Source organism: Lygodium microphyllum, chromosome 5, assembly GCF_053477565.2.
Source record: "Lygodium microphyllum isolate KBCC chromosome 5, Lygodium_microphyllum_v1.1.10, whole genome shotgun sequence".
Taxonomy (NCBI): Eukaryota; Viridiplantae; Streptophyta; class Polypodiopsida; order Schizaeales; family Lygodiaceae; genus Lygodium; species Lygodium microphyllum.
In genome coordinates, this window is record NC_141139.1 from 76585908 (window position 1) to 76602503 (window position 16596).

The 16596-nt window shown below is 41.7% G+C and overlaps 1 protein-coding gene across 1 annotated transcript in view; it reads right to left on the minus strand.

Annotated features, from left to right (window-relative positions):
* Positions 1–16044, minus strand: part of LOC148036011 (uncharacterized) — a 33089-nt gene extending 17045 nt beyond the window's left edge. The window contains exons 1-4 of the mRNA XM_087678012.1: positions 15412–16044; positions 14975–15157; positions 7561–7709; positions 7210–7461 (exon numbers count right to left, since the gene is read on the minus strand). Of these exons, the coding sequence (XP_087534138.1) occupies positions 7210–7461; positions 7561–7709; positions 14975–15157; positions 15412–15760 (933 nt within the window). The 5' untranslated portion in view covers positions 15761–16044. The remainder of the gene's footprint in view (positions 1–7209; positions 7462–7560; positions 7710–14974; positions 15158–15411) is intronic.
* Between the last annotated feature and the right edge of the window lie 552 nt (positions 16045–16596).

Genomic DNA, 16596 nt, shown 5'->3' on the forward strand with positions numbered 1-16596 from the left:
CAAATGTCGGGGACAAAATGTCACAAATTCCTGCAATTTCTAAGACAAATTTGCTTGTCCTGCATCAAATTTCCCAAATCTAAAAAAAAACCCCAAATTTCTGGGCTAAATGTTGAGAAATTTCACTCATATGAGCAAAATTTCAACAATTTTAGCGAAATCCCCAATTCAAATGCGCACAATGTTTGCAATTCCGACGCAGATGCCTCAATTTTCCACGAACAGTGCTCAGTCTGGCAAAGCCCCAGCTTTCTCGGCCAAAATTGCACAAAGCTGATGTTTTGTGCTTGCATGCGCGAACCCTAGTTAGGGGAAGGAGTTTGAGAAAAAGATTTTTTATTTTTTTGAAAAAAAACGGTTTGAATGACGTGTCCGTTGACCCATCAAGCCTCCCCGTCGCGCGCTCGCCCGCTGGCTCCGTCACGCATTGCTCCGTCACGCGTTGCATGCCCCATTAAGCCTCCTTGCCCGCTGGCGTCAAGCATTGACTGCTGCCTACTATCGCCTGTTAGTTGCAGCCGTTTTGGTCCACGCTGTCGCAGCCCATCACACTACTGCCTATGCAGTCGACTATTGCCCGCCAATCCTGTCCGACTTCCCTGCAGACATCGCCTGTCGCGCAGCTCGACTGGTCACGCAACAACAGCCTCCTCGTTCATCAGCTCTACAGCCCATCCCGTCGCACTCTTGGTCCACGCCTGCTTGCAAAGTCATTGCTTGCAACTTACACCTGTGACTCTCCTGCTCGCCTTTGAGCTCTCGTCACCACGTTGGTCTTCTGCCTCAACCTGACGACCATCTGCAACACCTTACGCTTTGATTCCAATTTGAAGGAATCGATTAGGCACGGAAATCGAGGCAGACAGTCATTACATGCAATGAGAGAGACTGTGGAGAGTGCGAGAGAGCAGAGTATAGAGTGAACACGTTTTTCGGTACAATGACAAGTGTACCACTTTAGGTTTTAGATAGATATATGTATGAAAGTACAATGTGCTAAGGGTGTGTTCACACCCGTGCACATATAAAAGGCACAATGGCCCTTTATTCCCAACAATGAGCATGGCCAAAAAGGAGCTAGACAATATCTCATCTGGACACAAAGGGTGGATGAACCTAAAAGTCCACTTCAAGAGATCGTGTTCTCTACTAGAAGTAGAATGATGTATCTCACCCATGTCACATGAAATTTTCAATATGCATTGCTCAGAATGGTATTTTTCCAAAATTAAAGAAAATTCTATTAATGACACCTTGGGAAAATTCCTCTGACAAGGTACAAAGAAGGCCATGTGAAGAGAAACCGGGTACATCATGAATATAATGGTTCTATGAACAACCAATATGTGGGCTATGGTGCCAGACCATATGAGGGCTAGGTGAAAAGGGCAAATACCAATATCTGCAAGAAAGCATCTTTCCTCCTCCTCATCCTCTCAAAACCCCTCACAGCGTCTCCTATCTCCTGTGGGGAGCATTGATGATCTCTATTAAATCCTCGAAAGAGTCTCTACAGAGAGAAAAATCTTCTATAAAATGGCTACACCTCACAATCCAAACATACCCGACAATGATACTAGCAATCAACTCCCATATGTGATAGTTTCCTTGAGACCACTGTGCTTGCGAGCAATCTGGAGCAGGGATCCTAGGCAAATGCTGGCCTACAATGAGAAAAGAGTGGCTCCCCTCATATCAACATGCGAGGCCTCTATCTGTGATGCAAGCTTTGACATCTTTTTATTTCTGTTGTTTTTTTTCAAGAAGAGGATGGCTATGTCAATGGAGTAGCCACATGAGAGGAAGAGGCGAAGGCAAGAGGGAGGTGACAAGGAAGAGAGCCCACCGGTGAACAAGAGGAAGATGCAAGAGAAGACTGTCTGGCTAGCTGGCTAGGGAGGGGAGCACACACAGCATAAAACTTTCCTAACAATGTGTCATTTAAAACCATCTTTGCACATGTTTAGAAAGCTATGGAGCTAAGCGATACACAAGTACTTGTCACAAAAATGTATTCGTGCCCTAAATGGAAAAGGATAAGGATGGTCAAACCCAAGACCTTCACAAAATAAGCATACCATCCCTACCATTACTGGGTGTCGGTAAAGAAGGAAAATGGCTATGAGCATAGCAAATATGTGAGGCAAGCAAGACAAGCAAAGCAAGCGAGCAAGCTAAGGAAAAACTGCCTTGGAGACTGCCATGGGTAATGCCACGAATATGGTGGATCCAGAGTCGCCCACTCCAAAAAGACCGAAAAGAGATAAATGCGCATAAATACATGTTTACATGAACAGAATGCCAATGCATAGGGTAATGCAAAGGGTGATGCAAGATGTCATGCTCACACAAGATGCAATGCAACGGTGCCACTTAGACGGTGCCCTCGCAGGGGAATTGTTCACTTACCCAAGCACCCTTTTACAATCAAGTCATCCTGACAGTGCAGATGAAGTTACAAATGTCCATAATACAATACAGAACAATAAATGAATAAATGTCTAAAAACTGTAAGCATCATCACTGTCACTATCAAGAGTAAAAGCCACCCCCTCTCAAACAAGAAGGGAAAGCAAGAGGAAAGTATCCTCTCCCTGAGGTACTGAAAAACCGGCCAATTAACTACTTTGGTCAAGATATCTACAAAATTGTCGAATATGGGTACAAACTAAGCGGATAATGCCTAGCTCATCTCTGGAAAAATGGAAGTGGATATTGAGCTCAAAATGCATTAGCTTTACTAAAACATCCCCAAAATATGCTTATTAATGAAGAAACCTTGTTTATTTAAAAGAAATGCATTTCTAGAAAGTGTCTGTGTCCCATAAGCACAAACCCACTTGGGAGGGTCCAAACTTTCTATAAATATGTATGCTGCCCTCCATTCAACCTACAATCTCGTTTCTACAAATTTCAAGTGTTTCAACTTGCTGCCCACACCCCTTCGCGGAGGACATCTCAACCGAAGTTATCCATTGTTGTCTACATCAGTTGGTGCTTGATTTCCAGCCCTCTTTATGCAGTTTGAAGCTGATCCCAGCCAGGCAACTACTGTTCCTGCACAGACCTACTGCCATACAGCCTGCCACATCATCTGCAGCCTACATTTGCAGTTTTCTCTCTCCTCCAGTTATCGCCCAGCTTCTGCAAGCTGTCACCAGGTTGTCCACAGCTTGCGTTTGGCAATTTTCTCTGTCTTGCAGGCTATCATGCCTACGTTTTTAGTCTTTCTTTCTCCTATAGGCTGTCCTACCTGCGTTTTTAGTCTTTCTCTCTCCTCACTACCATTTGCATCAGATGCAGCTTCTTAATGCAACGTTTGCTGGTGTTCAACATCAAGAGGCTGCCTTGCTGCAATTCGAGATTCGTTCAAAGTACGGCACACTCTCCAGCTCATTACCCTTGCCTTGACCCTTAAGATACATGAGTTCGAGGTTCAATATTCATTCACTGCATAGTGTGTTTGCTACATGAGCATTGTATATTCACCAGTTATAACACTTCAGTTATTTTCTGTGTTAATTGTCTCTGAGTTACCCTAACCCTAACTGTATTCTTTTATCAGTCTATGCTTAGTCATACGATTGTTATTTGTGTTTTTCCATATGATGTGTAGCTCCATTGTCCACAATCCAAGCAAGAGCTGAAGTGCTCGACTATGACGAGTGTACCTCTACGGTAACCTCGTCAGGAGGCAACTCACAGATGTGGACAAGACTCACATCTAATGTCTCTATGGAGATGATATGGGCCTTTACAGATCAGTCAAACAAGCCCTCTGGAGTTGAGAACGATATCGACTGAGATGGTTGATCAGTGGCAGTATGAGTCTGACCTTTAAACTGCCCCTTGCCATCACCCTGCCTCCCCTGCTCGGGTTGCCCGACTGAGGGGTGGGGGTCTAAGACTTAGATTTGGGTGATGTACCCTTGGTCTTTGAGCGGCGCTCATCGTCAAAATGACCAGTCTTTTGACACAATGTTGACAATATCTATTCTTTTAGGTATATTCTGCTACCCTTGTTTGAGTTGTGATTGGGAGTTTCCTTGTGATTCCTCGGATTGATTTGGTTTTTTTATTTTGAGTGGAGGTTGGATTTGTTTGCCCTTTCCTTGTTGCCCCTTCTGAGAATGAGCAACAAGAGCCCCCTCTAAGGAAGAGTTTATATGAAATTAATCGAATAACCGTACGTAACGCAACAGCTGACACTCAAATTCATAGAAAGTAGGCATGGTAGACTTTAAAACTATACCTCTCACAAAATTGAAGTATTTCTTGGGGAGTTTGTTCAGAAACAATGTGACTTGATCGTACGACAAAGCATAGACTCATAAAAGAACTTAGTTAAGATTAGGGTAACTCAGAGACAATGAACACAGAAAATAACTGAAGTGATATAACTCCTGAATATACAATGCTCATGCAGCAAACACACTATACAGTGAATGAATACTAAACCTTGAACTCTTATATCTCCAGGAGGATCAAGACAGGAATAATGAGCTGGAGGGTGTGTCGTACTCTGAACGGATCGCGAATCGCAACGAGGCAGCCTTTGGATGTCGAACACCAACAAACGCAGCAGTGAGAAGCTGCATTTGGTGTGCAGACGGCAATGAGGAGAGAGAAAAACTAAAAAAGCAGACTGCAAGAGAGAGAAATACTAAAAACGCAGGCAAGAAAGCTTGTAGGAGAGAGATATACTAAAAACGCAGGCAGGACAGCCTGGAGAGAAAGACTAAAAACGCAAGCAAGACAGCCTGGCGATAGTTGGAGGAGAGAGAAAACTGCCAAACGACAGTTGCAGCAGCTGGGCAATAGCCTGCAAGAAGCAAACGTAGGGCTGTGATGACGTGGCAAGCTGTACAACAACAGGTCCACACAGGAACAGCAATCACCTGTCTGAGAAAAGCTCCAAACTGTGTGAAGAGGGTTGGAAATCAAGCATCAACTGATGGAGACAGCAATGGACAGCTTTGACTGAGATGTCCTCTGCGAACAGGGTGTGAGCAGCAAGCTGAAATACCTGAAATCTGCAAAAACGAGATTGTTGGACTAAATAAAGGGCAGCATACGTATTAATAGAAAGTTTGGGCCCTCCCAAGTGGGTTTATGCTTATGGGACACAGAAACTCTCTAGGATCGCATTTCTTTTAAATAAACTAGGTTTCTTCATTAATTAAGCAAGTTTTGGGGCTGGTTAAGTAAAGCTAATGCATTTTTTTGCTCAACACCTATGGGATCTTGGATAACCACAAGTTATGTCAAAATTTCCAAAGTAATTTGGCTGACAGAAAATATTGATGGCAAAGAAGACACTTGGAGCTAAAGATGCATAGCTTTCACCTTGCTGCAAGAGGCCAAAATTGGCATGGACTATGCAGCTAGAGGCTACTCAATTGATTCAAAACTACTGACGAAATGCATATTAGCTGACAATAAAGGGAGTCAGAGCTAACTCCTGCAATACCTTTCTACCCATAGTGGGTGAATAGTTTTAAAATCAAAAGATGGTGGTGAAGATGATGAAGGTACACAATTGCAATAACTATCTGGGTTCTTGTGTGATGCATTTAAGATTACTCATGTAAAAGACTAAGTTAATAAAACCAACGATACATTATGCTTTGAACATGAGGCATATACATGGTGACTATATCCCCAAAAAGACAGAAACTCCTGTAATGTATTAGAAGTACGGCATAGAAATAATAAATCCGATTCCATATCTGCAACATTTGTCATCTTCATTCAATTCTCATTTTTGCCAGGAGCTTGAAGGATTATGAGGAACTAATGATGTATAGCCTCATAAGAAATAACAAAAAGGTTTTTTGGCAGTCGATCAGAAAGATTGACCTCATTCAAGTGATCCTTTGATACATTGATTTCTTCTGTATGAGCAGGATGGACTGAAGATGAATTCCAAATGTAATTGTCAACTTAGTCTGGGAAAGATTCAAAGGACAAATTAAGAACATCAGTTGGAGAATGTTGCCAATGCTATCAAACCATTTCTGGTTGGAGGTTGTCAATCTCAGCAGACCTTTCTGCTTGGAGGATCTTTGTGGATCCGTTGTCGTTAAGAATTATGTGATTGAAGCATCAAAGCACAACAACCAAAGATTGCAGAAGCTTGCATATAGCAGCTCCTACTACAGCAATGATTCATTCCCAATCCTTCCATTTATAAGGTAGTTTATCAAACTTTTAAATAAAACTAGTCTTTGAGTACATTAGGGTACACAGAAAGAGGCTTTCATAGTAAATGGAGAGTTGTTCGGGAAAAGAGACAAGGTTCCAGTTGCTGTTTGCTCCAAATAAAAGCAATTAAGAGAGAATGCTACACAGATTCAGGTGCAACATGTTAATACTTTTGACAACTCTAACCCGAAAACATAGAGGGACAAACATAGAGGGACAGTACAAAAAATTTGAATCTATCTGCATTTCAGGTCTATATAAAATCTTCCAAGAGATAATTTGCTCAATGGAAGATAGGAAACATTGTTTACTGGAGAATATGTGACCAAAGCAAAGTGAACAATAAAGTACTTGTAACATACTTTATCTTACAATGAGGTGGACAAATGAGGCAAGGTTTCACAGCAGTTGGCCACAGCCAAAGCCCCTTGGACCATTGGAGAATGACATATCTTGCACAACACATCATATGTTTGAACACTTTCAGAGCCAGGTTTCCTTAAATAATGAACAGCTCACAGCACATAGACTCTGGTCACCCTCAGCCTAAACACAACTTAGTGATAATCTAGAAGCCATATTGTGTTTCACTGCTGAAACGTATTTCACTGGAAGGGAAGGTCTTGAGTATTCTCTATAGACAAATATAAAAGATACGGATAACAGCATTTGATTGCTAAGTTTCACAGTGCCCCTATATTTGGTTGGAACATGTTGTGCAAAAACAGTGTTGTGACAACTCCAAAGCATAGAATGCTCAGCCTCAGATAAAGTCATTTCATGGTTCTGTTGAGACATCATTTTCCAAAACACCATGCTGCAACAAGGAAATATATGATTGAACCATTGTACAAAACATACAGCTAGAAAAAAAGTCGAGCATGAAGTAATTTAAACAATCCACCTATATACCTAGGGCGCACATCACATACCATTGTAAGATTACACCAATTACAGCTAGTGATTCTAAGTCTTCTGCTTAAAAACATGACTACAGTCAGTTACCTTTTCTACAGGTTCCCACCATGCATCCATGGCAAGACAACATTTGATTCTTTTATCCATTCCAGATGCTACTATGGAAGTTGCGCCTCCAAAAGAATGGCCAGCTACAGCAACAAAGTGAAGATCTAGTCTGGCCTGAAGCATGCTAACATTCAGAGCAGCTTTTCCATTTACAGTATTAGCATTCTGAGTTAATAATCCTCGATCAAGGCTTTCTAGCACATCCACAACTTTACGAACTTCCAGCGCTCTCTGTTATTAAGCAACACATTCAAGGGTTAGAAAAAATCCTCCCATTGTTTATAACAAAGTTTTAAATGAAACAGTGTGCCTGCCTGTTTCCCAAGTTACCTGCCTAAGCTGCTTTGCACGATCCTGCATTGGAATTTGATCCACAGGTATCTTTGCAAATGTGTTTCGTAACCATTTCCTTTTTCCATTTTGATCTGCATAGCTGGCCATGTTGGCTGACCCATCCAGGTGCTCTGGAGCCACAACAACTTTTACATCCACAAAAACAGTCAGAATGAGTTCACTAATATTGTGGTTCTGCATAAGCCTGTGGTCAGAACTGCACATATGCAAAGTACAAATCACACGACCTCCATCAAGCATAGTAGTAAATGGATAACAGTTACACCCCAGAGAAAATTGCTTCTTTTAAGAAAGTGATTCTATGGCTCGGACAAATCATTCCACCTACCAACAGAGTCTATCATTTGTATATTCAATATTCACTTACAATTGCATCCAAAAGTGAAAATGAAAAAGTCAAACATTAACAGATGAAAGTGACCCTGGTATACTTTCTCAAACAATTTACAAAATATCATTCCCCAGTATGACAGATCCAACTTACAAAATGAGCCCATAAATGGGATCCATTTGAATGCAGCCTGCCATGCTGAGCTTGTGCATTCAAGTACAGCAAAAGAGAATGTGGGCATTGGCATATAACAAGCTACCAAGAGTACATCCTTCCAAAAGGACCACATCAAAGGCCTTGGCTACGTCCGCCTGCTCAAATAGTACATACTAGTTTGTATAGCAAGCATACTCTACCAAGAAATTGGCTACACTATGTGATTTTCCTTGGAGGAAAAAAACCATGTCGTTGCAAATGTAATCCGGCCCAAGACCACGACATCTCAGTTGATGCCAAAGGAAAAAGTTGTAATAACTTATTCCTCACAAGTACTAGGTGGTACCAAGTGTTAGATTTGGACCTAAACCAATTTATTGGCCACTAATATCAGTGGTGACATTAGAGACTAGGCATTAATTAATTAATGCCTATCTAAGGGCCAATAGCTGCTCAAGGATACTTGGGAGACAATTTGGCCTAGCCAATTTAACTATTGGCTAGTGAAATTATTTTTCTCGACACTAAAATAATTATTAAGTTAATTTTCAAAACTAATATTATGAAAATTAATTAAGTAAAGATAATGCCAAAATTTGTTTTGGAACGCTGCCACTTGGCAAAACTTGCTCATGTAAGTGGGAAAAACGTTTTTGTGAGAGAGAGAGAGAGAGAGAGAGAGAGAGAGAGAAGGTGGGGGAGGGGGTTGTCATTGCTACTACAACATTTAAGGAAGCTGGTGACATTCCCAAAAGAGACTACAACAATAGATGACAGTAGTTTGAAAGCTATTTCAGCTAGGCAATCATTATATTTGGGGTGTTCCATTAGTAGAGACAACTTTCATAGCTATCTAGACATGACAGTAGTTGATTTCATCCATTTTCTTGCAATCGATTTCTGAATTTTCTCTCTCTTCATTAGACAGGTAGAGATTTTATATAATCTCTACTATAAACCCTAATTTATAGATAGAATTCGAGGGCCTAGGGATGTGAAGATATGCTAGGGTTTGCAATGAGAAAACACAGCGTGTAAAACCAAGACTGGACCACAAAGACTCAAACAAACACAAGCAAAACTCAAACCCTAAATGCAAAACACAAAATGTAAAAACCCAAAACTCAAACACAAAGAGCAGAAACTCTAAAGTGAATGAATGTTGTAAATGCTGAAAACGCAAGCTAATCAAGTGCTATGATGAGGCATCAAATAGAGACTTCCAAATAGCAGGGCAATGGCTGAAAACAGGCTGCCTAGAACAAGATAGTGATGGGCTACAGTCAATGATGGTTGGAAAGCAAATGGTAGGTGGCTAATGGCTGAAATCTGCAAAGTACTAGTAGAGTGAGAAACCTACACAAAAGGATAAGGTTGAATGACGAGCAGCCCGTCTTATGGTTTTGGGGAACCACTAAAACTCTCAAACCCCACACCAAATTTGTGTTTTTTATTTGATTTGCATGTTTTGGGGTTGTTTAAAAATGCCAATCAGCTGTAAAGCATGTTTTAGCTCAACACCCCCTCTCAAGCCCAAAACTAAGCCTAAAAGGAGCCTGCAATGTTTACCCCAAGGCAACCCACCCCAAAGCAGCCACTGCATCGGACAAAGGGTACACGTCGGCTGCCCAATGGCCTACCAAGACTACACAGGCAATTGTTATCTGACCATGGGAGTCCAAGTAATCACCCCAAAGAGAACAAGGCATCTGACAAAGGATGCTCGTCAATTGCCTAGTGGCCTATCAAGCCGTACAAAGGCAAATGGAACCACATTGAGCTTTTTTTTTTTAAGATGGAAAGTTAATTTTAGGAGTGTTGGCCAATTGAGTAACAATGACCTAGAAGACGAGAGTAGAGATGGTGCATCCAACACATTACAAAACAATACAAGCTTACCCAACCACTCGAGGATATTGATGACGAGGGAAAGGTAATGAAGCATCATGGGAAGAAGGATGGTGGTGTAATCCGCCAATGGAAACAGCTTAGGATCCATACAGCAGTGCTCTACACAATGGGATGCATAGTATGCTGCATGTTGAAGAATGCTCATGCAACAGGTACCACATGGACAATGTCCCTCGTGGAAAATTTGTTCACTTGCCCAAGCATCCTAGTACAAAGATTATAAAATCATGCGATGCATAAGGGAAGGTACAACAAGGGGGAAAGGCCGATATCGGAGATAAGTGTTGAAATCTGTGAATACCAAGAAGGATAGGAATCCTCTCTCAACCTAGATGTCAATGCCGAAGAAGGAAGAGGGACTTAAGGATGTTAGTCTTCGTGTGGTGCTGAGAACCATGTGGATAAAGTTAATAAAGCATCCCTACTAGAAAAGCAAGGATAGAAGTCACCACCATGATAGCATCAAGAGAGATGTTACACGATCCACCGCAAGTGGAGAAGCCTCCACAAAACTCCAAGTAGATGGAACCATGAAAGAAACAGCGCGCATCTCCTGTCTCCAACTCAAGAAGGACTGATACAAGCTTGTATGTGAGCTCTACATTGAAATACAAAACCCTACAAAAGAAATGAAAATTAGACGAAGAATGAAGGGTATCTGCTTCAAGAGCCTTCTCTATTAAAGTTAACATACTGAAAATCATCCAAATGCTACACAATGAAACAGGGAACATGAGAGGATTTTGGCTCATACAACTCAAAAGGGTCATATCAACCTGACATAAGGCCTAGCTGAGATGAAGAAGCTAGATCGGCAAGCACACTGAATGTCATGATCTCTTCAAGATCAAAGAGAGGGCCAATCTCACCAATCATTCCAGACGGAATAGTAGCAATTACTTAAGGAGTGTAAATGAAACTATTCGTAATGCACAAGTACTCCTCAAAGTCTTCATCTATAAGGTAACTAAAACCAAAAGATGAAGACAGACAGTAAAGGTATAGATGTGTCTACCTCCTCCTTGAGACCATAATGCCTTCTCAAAGCCTCCAATGATGAAGAACCTTGATAGAAGATCATAGGATTCCTAGAAAAAGATGCCTGAGATATTAAGAGTTAGAATGGAGTCGCATGTGAGTCTTGCACAATAACTAGTCTCCACAATTACCGCAAGATACTATTTAGAAGAGCACTAGCTCCGATATCATGTGAAGATATGCTAGGGCTTGCACTAAGGAAACACAACATGTACCACCAAGACTCAAACACAAAGACTCAGACAAAGAGAAGTAAAACTCGAACCCTAAATGCCAAACCTAAAACACAAAAACTCAAAACTCAAACAAAGAGAGAAGAAACTTTGAAGCGAATGAATGTTGTAAATGAATGTATGAGTGTACAAAATGCCCAAGGGCAGAGCAATGCAGCGTCGGAGAGTGACATCCACCAAAGATAGATCCCAATTGCAATAACCAACAATTAGACATGAGAGAGCGTTAAATGATAAAGGATAGATGCTAGTCACCAAAACACAGTAATTGAAGGCTGAAATCTAGTAAACGCAATAGTGTATCACCAAAGAAAGGCTGAAAACTGATCATTGGAGGCAAAGAATTGTCAAGCAATAGCAAGTAAGTATTTGCTGATATAGATGGCCTGCTAGATAGCAAAAACACAAGTACTTCCACAATCGCCTGGTGGGAGAGATAATAGCAGCTTGTCGCCTCGCACGAGATGCTAAAAACGTTGGCTGATCAAGTGCTATGATGGCGCACCAGATGGAGATCTTCAAACAGCGAGGCGATGCCTAAAAACAAGCTACCTAAGGCTGGATAGTGATGGGCTGCAATCAGTGATGGCTAGACAGCAGATGGTAGGTGGCTAATGGCTAAAATTTGCAGAGTAGAGTGAGAAACCTACACAAAAGGATAAGGCTAAATGTTGGGCAGCTCCTCTATTTATAGATATTACGGGCCCAAACATCATCAACACCAATCAGCTTTACACACATGTCCTCGATGCTACTTAAGCATGAGGCGTCATTGCGATTACAAGAATCTTCCATCTCAGTCTGGTGACCATGATGAGGCATTTGCTACTTCAAAGAGAGGGGGATAGGAAAAAGAAGTCAACGGCCCAATGCTCACACTAGCCCAAGTTTGGAGACAACCATGCTTCTCTTCTCTGTTGTAGAAATTGCAGGTTTCAGCCATGGAATATGAGCTAACAGCATGGATGGAGTATGGACAGTAGCCAATCTTCTCCTCCTGGCATGGGGATTCCATTGCACAGCCTTGGACAGCCTTATAACTCTATATACAACAAGGTATGCTACTGTCATTGAACTAATATCAGAAAAACAAGTTATTACATCATTATAGATTGAGATCCTCTCTTCTCCTCTAAGATCTCAAGTCTAATGCACTTACCGAGCAATTTTCTCGCAAAGAAAGCATGTTCTCACAATTTCATCACGAGAAATCCTTCTATTTGTGAGGGGAACAGCATGGAGCTATCTCCACTAGTGGCTCTATTACCACCATACTTTCATATTTCTTCTGCCCTTTCCTTTGCCACCGACACCCACAAGTGGTCGGGATAGCTTGTCTGTTTTGTGATGTGTTAGATGATCTGATCATCCCTTTTCATTCTCCCCATGGGGTACAATACTTTATAGGCCCAAACCAATTCTCTAAAAACACACATACATGTTTCCAACCCCTTGGATACAAAGTCTAACCCATCTCAACATTTGCAAAGTGTAGTGATAAATGTCACCTCCTAAATTGAAAAGCCTAGTTTTTGGGAAGCCTTGAGTTTATCAATGTCTTTTCCTCTCCAAATCAAGAGTAACAAATGAAATGAGCATGTCATTTTGACGAACTACACTATTCTAAGCCTTACAAATAAAGAATGTATTGTCTCGTATTCTAGATTCTTCTCAACTTCTACAAGACTCAAGTTAAGTCCAATAACCTCATTCTCTATAATATTTGACCCAAAGACATCTATATTTATTATCTATGATTCCAAAGCAAAAGCTTTGACTTTGTAAGGTTATTTTGTAATCCTACTACCAAGCCAAACCCAAATATTGAAGCGTAATGTCACATTGATCATTTCTAGGTATGAAAAAGGAGTCACCAACATAAGAGTAAGGTAAAATTAGCACTTGGCAATCGCAATCCATGCACGACTCTTGTACATATGACTCTATCTATACATAGTAAGAGTGAGTATGTAGCACTAGAATACAACAAGGCACTCATAACAAATAAATGTAACGAATTTCCATAATGATGAAAGCTACTTACCATTGATGCATTGAGAACCTACATCCAACTATACAACCAAAAATCAAATGGCTTGATTTACAAACAAAGCTGAATTTCATATGATTTGAGAGATAATACCACACACTTTGTCAAATGCTCTGCCAAATTGATTTTCATGAATCAAAAAATATTGCTCTATATTTTGCATACTTAATAGCAATGAGAGCATTCAAATATTATTGTTTTTATTTGCCACCTTGGAATAAAGCCATGTTGCCTTTCAAAGGTTCTATGCAAAATGCCTTGAATTCTGTTCTGTCAATCAACATCTTGGCCCAAAGTTCGTCATGCCCTACTAGAGAATTCCACTACATTGTGCTAAAGACTTTGGCCACATCACCGAGTGTCCACTCTTTATATAGGGAAGACATCACCTATTTGTGACAACCTCCAAAAAATTCCTACCTATAGACCATGTTGGACTAATAAAAGCTCCTAGCAATAAACCTTGTTGGACTAGAATGACACCCTTGGCTTCCAACTTTTGACTATTTGTTCGATCTCACTCCATTATTTAACACACTCAAAAGCAATCAGAGCATGCTAGGTAACAATTGTCACATTTGATACATCAACATTAACAAGGCCATATTGCCTTGGATGCAAGCACAAAACACCTTAGATTCTCTACTAAAGTGTCTTTAGCATAGAAACATGGGACAACTGTCCCAAGCCCCCTAGACAAGGGAGCTATGAAGAGATCTGCCAAAGAGGACACCAAAATTGGACAAGAAATGTCCCCTATCCATTCCCCAACAGCTGTCCCCCCATCTTGGCCATCCCCTTGTCAGGAATGGCTGACAGGAGACATTTTTTGACAGTTTTTTTCCTTTTGGTTTGAGTTTCTTCCCCTTTTGTCACACATACGCGGACAAAACTACATACTCTCATACAAAGTTATATCTCACATGGTTTTTCTACAACAGAAAGAACATCGTGTATGTGTGCATGCACATGCACATTCTCAGTAATAGAACGCATTCACCCACACCTCCACCCACACATCCAGTGATGCATTTGGTAACTATGAGATTTAAAATGTTATTTATGTATGCCATCCTGGCCCGTCCCCACCCCCTGCTTTTGGCCATCCCCCATCCCCAACCCCATCACCATTCGTGTCCTCTGCCCTACATTACTATGATCTTGAATGGCTGCTCCACATCCCTTACAATCGGTCATTACAGTTTTCTCTCACCGAAAAAACTCACCTACTGGCAAAGCTTCCACTCAAAATTTTCTAAAAAAACAACTCTGTTTCAAATGAGGTTTACTTTTCCATATTTAGTGTAGATTTCCTGTCCATTAATTTGTTGGCTTGGTCAACAGCCATAAATTCCCAGCACAGTCATGACTCCAAGGCTATTCATGTGCCCTTTTGGCTGAACATGATTCCAATGACAACTGTTAGAGGTGAATTATGGTCCAGTCTTCCACTCTCTTGCAAGGATTAAGCTGAGATGCTGACTCTGATGGCTAATTCATTACCTGGCTTTCTTCCAACATGAGCTTATATTGAGCAGACTCTGAGAAAGTGCATGTGTGTGTGCACAGAACAGATGCAAGCAAACACGAAACAACATGTCGACCATGACAACTTAGGATCTGCTTTTCAGCCTTCGTCACAACAGACTAGTGAAAGGTTAAGAGACGCACTGTAACCATGGGAGGCCAGGTCACAACAAAAGGCAGTGTACGTGGTTCTGCAAGCCCATAATCCATGAGAGAATACGACCACAGGCAGTCGTCCTTCTTCGGCACTATCACCAGGTGGCAGAATGGGGCCGCCCACGGATGCTTGTATTACGATGGCTGGCCACATATATGAATGGACAATGCCTGTGAACACAAAGAAACAGAGCCTTTAAAGTGAGATATCCATGCAAAGGCTTGGGAATGAGGGAAGATGAAGGTTACAGAAATAAGCAAAAACGCCTGAATTGTGGGAAAAGACGAATACAATGTCAATATACACGATCTGCATTTTGAATGAAACAAAAACCCCCTGAATTGTGGGAAAAGACCAAAGTCTGTATCCACACTACGATATCCGTCAAACACAATCTGCATTTTGAATGAGGCGGGCAACATACCTGCTAGGATCCATACGGCGATGCGGTTGACAACCGTGGAGGGAGGGATAATCTTAGACACGTATCCATAGGTGTACATAATGCTGGGGATCCATCGAGTGGAGCTGGTGCATTGGCTAGCGTAGGCCTGCGAGGTGGGGTAAAAGATGCGCATGAGGGGCGCACCCAGCGCATCCGCCAGCATCACGAAATCGGGGCTGTTGTGAAGGCCTCCTCCCCCTCCTCCTCCTGCTGCTGCTGCTGCTGCTGCCGCCGCTGCTCCTCCCCCTCCATGCACGCCCTCTGTGCGCCTCAGCTCGAAGTCCGCAAACGCCACCGCATATGGCCCCAGCGGCTTTGGCAGGCCCATCTTTCCTTCTCTCACATTCACCTCCGCTCCCCTCCCCTCCACCTGCGTTTTTGCCTCCTAACACGACTGCTCTGAATGACACTCTGAGTACCGAGCTAGGAGTTGCCGGCGTGCTTCCTTTTTCACCCCTAGCAGCGCCCCTTTACTCTGACAGGATAACGGCAAAAGACTCAGGCGTCAGTCCCTTCTGCACTGGCATGTCTTGGAACCATGATTTGATGGTGAGGATGGTGGTCGTGGTGAGAACGGGGACTGTTCAGTAAAGCTGGCACCCAACCGGGAAGGACGACCCTGTAAGACCACGTGATCGACACCTCCGATTACTTTGCTAATATAAAAGTTGATGAAGGATTAACTCGTGGATGCCAATGGCATGGCATTCCTTTGCTAAGACAACAAATGTGACAATGATAAGCAAAAGCCTTATCGTAAAGCCTGGTCATTCTCTAGAGCATTTAAAATTTTAAGCTTTTAAATTAAATTTCAATTACTTTTTTCTTTAAATAATGCAATTTTGTTGAATAATTGAAGATATTTACATCAAGAACACACTATTATAGGAGATGTTTGCATATCAAGAGACCATACGACCCAAAAACAATGACAGGCAATTGAAAAGATTACCTATTGCAATCACAAAAGAATGGAAGAAGCTAGAAACTACAACCTCAACTCAACAATTGCCTATTCACATGAGAGAGATTCATAATAGTCAATCAAACAACCAATAAAAATTCTCCACTTTTTAAAATAATCTCCCTAGAGAAAGTTCTTCAACCCCTACAACAATTAAACGCTATAGCCTCCCCTAGAGGAGGAAGGCCAAATATTGATCA